Source organism: Poecilia reticulata, linkage group LG12 (genome assembly GCF_000633615.1).
Source record: "Poecilia reticulata strain Guanapo linkage group LG12, Guppy_female_1.0+MT, whole genome shotgun sequence".
In the NCBI taxonomy this organism is placed as follows: domain Eukaryota; kingdom Metazoa; phylum Chordata; class Actinopteri; order Cyprinodontiformes; family Poeciliidae; genus Poecilia; species Poecilia reticulata.
In genome coordinates, this window is record NC_024342.1 from 26,343,914 (window position 1) to 26,352,062 (window position 8,149).

The 8,149-nt window shown below is 53.8% G+C and overlaps 3 protein-coding genes across 6 annotated transcripts in view; 2 read left to right on the forward strand and 1 right to left on the reverse strand.

Annotated features, from left to right (window-relative positions):
• lrsam1 (leucine rich repeat and sterile alpha motif containing 1) overlaps nucleotides 1-304 on the forward strand; it is a 17,875-nt gene extending 17,571 nt beyond the window's left edge. Inside the window, exon 19 of the mRNA XM_017307752.1 lies at nucleotides 86-304. Within this exon, the coding sequence (XP_017163241.1) occupies nucleotides 86-208 (123 nt within the window). The 3' untranslated portion in view covers nucleotides 209-304. The remainder of the gene's footprint in view (nucleotides 1-85) is intronic.
• A 164-nt stretch (nucleotides 305-468) lies between these two features.
• ndor1 (NADPH dependent diflavin oxidoreductase 1) lies at nucleotides 469-6,345 on the forward strand. Of its 3 annotated transcripts, none has more exons than XM_008424813.2 (15): nucleotides 469-981; nucleotides 1,400-1,660; nucleotides 2,551-2,628; nucleotides 2,738-2,835; nucleotides 2,906-3,004; nucleotides 3,076-3,177; nucleotides 3,254-3,478; nucleotides 3,825-3,952; nucleotides 4,019-4,230; nucleotides 4,318-4,425; nucleotides 4,491-4,605; nucleotides 5,296-5,442; nucleotides 5,685-5,803; nucleotides 5,890-5,984; nucleotides 6,138-6,345. In XM_008424813.2, the coding sequence occupies exons 2-15, from the start codon at nucleotides 1,526-1,528 to the stop codon at nucleotides 6,280-6,282; spliced, it is 1,806 nt and encodes a 601-aa protein (XP_008423035.1). In that variant the 5' UTR covers nucleotides 469-981; nucleotides 1,400-1,525; the 3' UTR covers nucleotides 6,283-6,345. The 3 variants fall into 3 exon arrangements, with proteins under 3 accessions (XP_008423035.1, XP_008423034.1, XP_008423036.1); XM_008424812.2 differs by having other exon boundaries at nucleotides 1,459-1,660; XM_008424814.2 differs by having other exon boundaries at nucleotides 1,521-1,660.
• A 28-nt stretch (nucleotides 6,346-6,373) lies between these two features.
• ntmt1 (N-terminal Xaa-Pro-Lys N-methyltransferase 1) overlaps nucleotides 6,374-8,149 on the reverse strand; it is a 3,268-nt gene continuing 1,492 nt past the window's right edge. For both annotated transcript variants that reach the window (XM_008424815.2, XM_008424816.2), the window contains exons 3-5: nucleotides 7,433-7,592; nucleotides 7,095-7,347; nucleotides 6,374-6,727 (exon numbers count right to left, since the gene is read on the reverse strand). In XM_008424815.2, coding sequence (XP_008423037.1) covers nucleotides 6,471-6,727; nucleotides 7,095-7,347; nucleotides 7,433-7,591 — 669 coding nt within the window. In that variant the 5' untranslated portion in view covers nucleotide 7,592 and the 3' untranslated portion in view covers nucleotides 6,374-6,470. The remainder of the gene's footprint in view (nucleotides 6,728-7,094; nucleotides 7,348-7,432; nucleotides 7,593-8,149) is intronic.

Genomic DNA, 8,149 nt, shown 5'->3' on the forward strand with positions numbered 1-8,149 from the left:
TTCTGGGTGGGTTCTGGTCGGGTTCTGGACAGGTTCTGGTCCGGTCCGGTCCGGTCCGCTCTCACCAGGTTTTCCTCTCCTCCAGGCCCAGGTCGTCTTCCTGCCCTGCGGTCACGTCTGCTGCTGCCGGATCTGCAGCGACGCCCTCCAGAACTGCCCTCTGTGCCGCAGCAGCATCTCCCAGCGCATCCGGCTCTACCAGAACTAGAACCGGGCCGGAACCGGGCCCGGACCGGACCGGAACCGGGCCGCCGCCTGCGTATTTATGCACGATCCACCAGCTGCTCTCAGCTGGTTTTAAAGATCCACCAACAGAACCCGGAGGCGCCGTTGGGTTCCTGTGGGTCGGAACCGGGCCGGTTCTGTTGGGATCTTTCTGCTTTTGTAGCCGAAGTAGCAGCAGGAGAGCCGACGGTTTTCCGCCATGTTGTTTGTTTTATGAGTTTTAAAACGATTAAAAAGCTTTAATCAGGCTTCGCTTTTAAACTGGTCACCATGGAAACGTTACTCTAAAGTGCTCTTATCTCTTCCAGACTTTACCTGCATGCGGCTGAATGTTTAGGACGTTTACACCACATATAAACATGACATTTAAAGCTGTAAGACAATAAAATAAAAGCTGTAATCAACCCTGTGGCGTGAAGCTTTCTGTTGCGTTCAGGAGCCGATTTTAGGTCCGGATTGTTCAGCATCGAGAGACGAAAATCATCATAATTAACAGAAGTAAAGACTTTAAATCACCATTCTGGGCGGAAGTAATCTATATATCTATATAACGTGTTTCACTCAGCGATGAGTTACTGGATTAAATATAATTTTCTGTAATGGAAAACTTAAAGTATAATCTCCCACTCTCTGGCTGGTTCTTGAATGCAGCGCGCCGCCGGCTTGCCGTAAAGCGTTTCGCTTGGTTTCTGTTTCCTGGCTAGCTTCAACTAACTTTAAGGTCGTTTAAAGTTGTTCCAGAGAAAGACAGCGGAGGTAAATGTTTTATCTGTGTAGTTTCTCCTGTTCTGTGAGTTTTACACGCGAGGAAATTTACCCCGAGTGGAAATATTTGCTCATTTTCTCCGTTACCGGTCAGCTAGTAGCGGCTAGCGGCAGCTAGCAGCGGCTAGCGGCAGCTACACTGATGAATGTCACAAAACCTGCTTGATTTCCTCTGTTTTTAAACACAAATTTAATCTAGTAAGGGAATTTAAGACTAAAGTAAAGTCAATATTTATTGGAAAATTATTATAAAAATGTTTTTCTGTTTAAAACACAAACTTTAAGGTGAAGAAACTGATGTTTAGCTGTTGGCTGCAGATCAGAAGATGATTTATTTTTGCCTTTATGTCTTAATATTTATGTAAAACTAGTTAACATGCAGGCTTTCTTTTTATCTGCGTGTGTTCAGTTAGCATCGGTTCTGGTTCCGGTTCTGCTGGACCAGTTTATGAATTGGTTTATATCCAGAGGCTGAATGAGCTTTCAGTGCTTCCTGGTTTCCTTCTGACTTTCACCGGGTTTTGGGTCAGACATCATGGCGGCTCCCGCTCTGCTGGTTCTGTTCGGGAGTCAGACCGGAACCGCCCAGGACACGGCCCAGCGGGTCGGGCGGCAGGCCCAGAGGAGGCGGCTGAGGGTCCGGGTTCTGCCTCTGGACGGATACAACGTGGTGAGTCCGGTTCTGATCCAGATTCCCACAGCATAACACTGCCACTGCCATGTTTCACTGGCGGCTCTGCAGCTCCTCCAGAGGTTCTGTGCTCCTCCATGTCAGTTCATCTCAAGGGTTTTATTTCAGGCCATTGCAGTAAAAGGGGCTGAATACTAATTTATTTATAAAAAAAAAAAAAAACGTGTAAAATTTCTTCAGTTTCATAAAACGTTTATTTTTTGTGTCGGTTTGTTGCTTAAGTTTCTTCAGTTTGGTCAGAAAGCGACAGGGAGGGAAAAGTTTGTTTTTCTTTCTGCGTTTGACGTGGGAGAATCCGGCCGTCGTTAAAAAGCCTCACGTTGAGCGAAGGTTTGAGTCGGTTCAGGCTACGGCTAACTAGCTGCTAACACGACCTAGCTAAACGCGGTGGCTGGTTGGAGTCTTAACATGATAAACCTGTTTATGGATAATTATTGATTTTTGTTTTAAATTTCTGAAATGCTAACAAACTTTTTATTCAGTTTCTCTGCTGCGTTTTTTCATTTTTAAACATTTATGAGGCGAAACCTGAAACTGCTGCTGCGCAACGGGCTGTTGCTAGGCAACAACGGGTTGTTGCTAGGCAACCAAAGACTGAGCGAGTTGCTAGGNTGAGCGAGTTGCTAGGTAACCAAAGAGTGAGCGAGTTGCTAGGCAACCAAAGAGTGAGCGAGTTGCTAGGTAACCATAGAGTGAGTTGACGTCTTTCTTGGCTGGTTGAGCAGCTACAGCCTTTCCTCTGCCTACATCTCCCAGAATGCTGTGCGGTTCTGGATCAGAGTTCAGAAAGTAATCCTGTTTAATGGACCTGGTGGTTCTGTAGTGACCGGGCGGGTCCAGTAACGGTTCTGGTTCTGGTTCCTCTCCAGGCCGACCTGATCTCAGAGTCTCTGGTCGTCTTCGTTTGTTCCACCACCGGGCAGGGAGACCCTCCAGACAACATGAAGGTACCGCAGGGCTCACTCCGAGAACTGGACCCGGTCCGACCCGTCTGACCCGGTCCGACCCGTCTGGTCCGACCCGTCTGACCCGGTCCATTTTCTCGTCTCTCCCCAGAACTTCTGGAGGTTCTTGTTCAGGAAGTCTCTGCCGGCCGGGTCGCTGAGCTGCCTGGACTGTGCGGTTCTGGGACTGGGAGACTCTTCGTACCCAAAGTTAGTCCAGAACCAGAACCCTCTTAGAACCCGTCCAGGTCCCCGTTCAGAACTTCTTCTTCTTCTGCAGGTTTAACTTCGTGGCTAAGAAGCTCCAGAAGCGTCTGGTCCAGCTCGGGGCGGCCATGTTGGTTCCGGTGGGTCTGGCGGACGACCAGCACGACCTGGGGTGAGATGGTCCCGCCGTCTGGACCGGACCGGCTCTGGACCGGACCGGGTCTAACTGTGCTCCTGCTGCAGGCCGGACGCCGTGATCGACCCGTGGCTCCAGTCCTTCTGGGAGAAGGTTCTGGTTCTGTACCCGGTTCTGTCCGAGGTGGAGCCGCTGAGGGACGACGAGCCGTGAGCGACCCGACCCGATCCGACCCGGCAGCCGGTTCTGAGGCCCGGCTTGAAGGTTCTGCTGTTTGTCCTGCAGACTGCCGCCGTCGTACACGCTGCACTTCCTGGATGAGAAGATGGACCAGAACCCGGAGCGGATCGGAACCGACCCGGAGCGGATAGGAACCGACCCGGACCGGCCCATCGCCTCTGAGTCCAGTCCGTTCCCGGCCCGGATGCTGTCCAACCGCCGGGTCACCGACCCGACCCACTTCCAGGACGTCCGGCTGCTCGACTTCGACATCAGCGGATCCAACATCCAGTAGGTGGTCCGGTCCGGTTCTGATCCCGGTCAGGTTCTGATCCCGGTCCGGACCGGTCCCGGACCCGACCCAGTTCCAGGACCGGTCCGGTTCCGGTTTCGATCCGGTCGGGTCCTGATTCCGGTCCGGTTCTGGTCCCGGTCCGGTTCTCGGCCCGGTCCGGTTCTGATCCCGGTCGGGTTCTGATCCCGGTCCGGTTCTGATCCCGGTCCGGTCCGGTTCTGATCCCGGTCAGGTTCTGATCCCGGTCCGGTCCGGTTCTGATCCCGCTCCGGTCCAGTCCGTAACGTTCCCCGACGGACAACTGATTCCGGGTTCTGACCCAAGCTCTGTGGTTCTGTTCAGGTTTTCAGCCGGAGACGTGGTTCTGATCCGTCCCCAGAACTCGGAGGACGACGTCCAGCGGTTCTGCCAGCTGCTCCGGTTGGACCCGGAGTCCAGATTCACGCTGACGCCGAACAGCGACGCAGCAGGTGGGTCCGGTCCGGGTGGACCCGCTCCAGCAGGTTCTGGTGCTGATCTGTGTGGTTCTGACCCAGTTCCGGCCCGGCTGCCCCGGCCCTGCTCGGTGCGCCACCTGGTGGAGCGGTACCTGGACGTGGCGGCCGTCCCGCGCCGCTCCTTCTTCGAGCTGCTGGTTGCCGCGGCGACCTCTGACCTGGAGCGGGACAAGCTGCTGGAGTTCTGCTCGCCGGCGGGTCGGGACCAGCTGCAGGCGTACTGCGACCGGCCGCGCCGCACCGCGCTGGAGGTCAGAGGTCACGCCCGCCGGCCCGCCGCCTGACGTGACGAGCCGGGCTCCCCGCCCGCGGTGACCCGGTTCTGGTTGTGGTTCCAGGTTCTGGCCGACTTCCCTCTCACCGCAGCAGAGCTGGAACCGGACCGGCTGCTGGACCTGATCCCAGAGATCCAGCCGCGCTCCTTCTCCATCGCCTCGTCCCTGAAGGTACCGCCCGCCCGCCGCCGTGGCCCGCCGCAGCGTGACCTCTGACCCGGTCCGTCTCCCTGCAGGTTCTGCCCGGCCGGCTGCAGGTTCTGCTGGCCGTGGTCCGCTACAGAACCAGGCTGCACCGACCCAGAACCGGGCTCTGCTCCAACTGGCTGGCCTCCCTGGACCCGGAACGAGGTCGGTGCTGGTAGCCGTCTGGGTCCAGTTCGTCGCAGTCAGAACCAGAACCGCAGCAGGTCTCATCTGGACCCAGACTCAGTGATAGTTACTTTCTAGATGTGCAGCTTCTACAGGATTTACGGTAAATTTATCAGGCTGTGTGGTCGCCATGGGAACGGCTTCCCGTCTCCTCAGAACCGGGTCGGACCGGGACCCGGTTCTGTTCGGCCCATCAGAATAATTCACCATAAATCTGAGCAGGAAAATAATTTTTATTCCTTTAAAACGACACTAAAAAAAAAAACATTTCAACTTTATTATCGAAATATTAGAATTTTATTCAATTTTATAAATTTTAAATATTTTTTAATTATGGTCTTAATGTTCCATACACTTTAAAAAATGTTTTAATTTTAATATTTTATTAAATGCAGATGAACTAAAACCATTTTTGATTTTTATAGTAAGGAAATAAATGTTTAAAATTTTTATTTTGTTGATAAAACTAAAAAGTTTCTCAGCACAAATTTTAATTGTAGATCAAAAAAATTTTAGAAACGAGATTCTATATGGGGAAGAAAGTTGTGTGGAAGGAAGAAATGTGGATCTACTTCAGTTTTTCTTCCGTACAAAAAGCTGATTTCAGCTTCTAGTTGTTGAGTTTCTGCATCATGACAGAGTGAGACCTGGTACTTCCTGTTCATGTAGGCGAGGTTCTGGTTCCGCTGTGGGTGAAGCGGGGCGGCCTGCGGTTCCCTCCGGACCTGGACACGCCCGTGGTTCTGGTGGGACCCGGAACCGGAGTGGCTCCCTTTAGGGCGGCGCTGCAGGAGAGGCTCTCTGAGGGAAAAGCAGGTGAGTGGTGGCTCCGGATCGGCTCGTCATCCTGATCTGGATCAGCCGCTCCGGATCGGCTCGTCATCCTGATCCGGATCAGCCGCTCCGGATCGGCTCGTTCACCCGCTCAGCCTCTCCTCGTCATCTCGATCTGCCGCTCCGGATCGGCTCGTCATCCTGATCCGGATCAGCCGCTCCGGATCGGCTCGTCATCCTGATCCGGATCGGCTCGTCATCCTGCTCCCCTCTCCTCCCTCCAGCCAACCTTCTGTTCTTCGGCTGTCGCTCGGAGACCAAGGACTTCTACTTCCGCTCTGAGTGGGCGGCCATGACGGCGGCTGGGAAGCTGCAGCTCTTCACCGCCTTCTCCAGGGATCAGGTCAGAACCTGACCTGACCTGACCGGTTCTGGTTCTGACCCGGTGAGGTGGAGTCATCAGCTGTGTGTGTGTGTGTGTGTGTTCAGGAGGAGAAGGTGTACGTTCAGCACCGTGTGAGGGAGAAGGCAGCGCTGCTCTGGGACCTGATGAGCAACAAACATGGCTGCTTCTACATCGCCGGGTCAGTCCAGAACCAGAACCTCTGGACCCGTCCCTGCTGTTCTGCTCTAATTTTCTACGGATGAAGAGACCAGAAACAGAACTTTGTGTTTTTTTTTTTTGCTGATTTTATTTCGACCCGTTGGTTCCTGACCCGGTTTCTGGTTCTGTTCAGGAACGCCAAGCAGATGCCGGCCGCCGTGCGCGACGCGCTGCAGTTCGCCTTCCAGCAGGAAGGGGGCGTGTCCGGCCAGGAGGCGGAGCTGATGCTGGTCGCCATGGAGAAGACGGGCCGCCTGCAGAGCGAGACCTGGTCCTGACCCGGCCCCTGGTCCTGACCCGGCCCCTGGTCCTGAGCGTCAATAAATCTTGTTTGTCTCGTATCGGCCTTCATGTGTTTCAGTGACAGAACCAGAACCAGAACCGGTCCGTCACATCAGGCCTGAAAAAGGGAGTTTTTGTCCAGGTGGGGTTGGGGGGCGTTGCCGTGGCGACAGGCTCCGCCCCCCTACCTGAGGGCCAGCGTGTGCACCTGGTAGATCTCCTTGGGGAAGTTGAGCTGCTGCTCCTCGTGGACGACCCGCAGGCCGGCCCGGCCCACCAGGCGCCGCACGATGTCCAGGTCCCGGCACACGCTGCTGTCCACGTCGTCGGGGACGACGCCTTCGTACGACACGTTGTCTTTGATGACGATGAGGCCGGCGGGACGAAGGCCTTTCTGGCAGCGCCGCAGGAACGCCACCAGGTGGTCGTCGGTCAGGTGACCTGCGGGGGAAGAAAGACCAAAAGTTTTCACACCCCCAGACCCGGGCAAACGGAAAGGAGAGAAATCTGAAAAGTGTGGCAGACATGTAAAGGTTCTGGTTGTGATGAGCAAACGTTCAAAATGTGTTTCTATTGGTTGGAAGAGTCCAGGTAATTAATGTTCCCACGAATTTAAACACATTTTTACTCCTGTGTAGAAAAATACGGACATTTTTTTAACTTTTGTCATAAAAAAATCCGGATAAAATTTATGTTTCAAACAAACTGAAGTGTTTAGAATAAAGTTATTCAACCAGGAATAAGTCACAATAAAACATCCTTGGTTTGGACATCCTGGACATCATGGACGACGCGTCCCCTGACTCACCGATGACCCACTGGATCCAGATGACGTCGTAGCGGTCCGGTTCTGGGACGAACTCCTGCAGGCCGCAGCAGTAGTAGTTCCCGACCCGCTCGGCGTCGCCGCCCAGGAACGTCCGGGCCTTGTCCAGGAAGTCCTGGGTCACGTCCACCAGGTCCACCGTCCGGAACAGCGGCAGCAGCAGCCGCTTGCTGATGCGGCCGATCCCAGCGCCGCAGTCCAGGGCGCGGCCCGTCCCCGTCTTCCCTTCGCCGTCCTGCGGGGTGGGGGCGCCACACGTTGGGACAGGAAGCGGCCGCGGTGCTAACGCTAATGCTAACGCTAATGCTAACGCCTCTTACCCCGAGGAACTTCCTGAGGAAGGCCCTGGAGCCGCTGATGTCGATGCTGGAGATGCTGCCGTAGCCGCCGAGCATCCCGTCCACGGTGGGAGGGACGTCCTTCCAGTAGTCCTCCGCATTGGAGTAGAAGCTGGACTTGTCCTCCGACACGTCCCCCATCCTGTCCACAGAGACGAGGAGACACAACCAGGGAGGGATGGGTTACCGATCAGCTGATTGATAATCAATAATTCAGGAGACAGATGGATGGACAGTTGGATGGATGGAGAGTTAGATGGACAGTTGGATGGACAGTGTTGAGACGCTTTACCAAGGTCGAGAAAGAGTCACACGCTGTTAGACAAAGGCCCATAGTAAAAAGTTACATGTTTGATTCTGTTAGACACCAAGGTCCATTTCTCACGAAAAAGAAACGTTTTCCCAGGCCACAGAGACATGGTGTGATTTCAGGGAGTGTCTTCAGTCCATATAATCAGCTACCCTCCTCTTTCTCCTCAGACGCTACAGACTTTTTAAGAAACTCTTCTCGGATGTAATGGTAAAAGCGTCTCCTTTCAGCGCTGAAAGTGAATAAAATAAGTAAAGTCTGAATGCTTTTCTTGGCTGATTTTATGCTCCGTGTGTCAATACAAATTATGATTCATCGATCGGGATTTCCATTCCCAACAACAGTTAGATGGACAGTTAGATGGACAGTTAGATGGACAGTTGGATGGA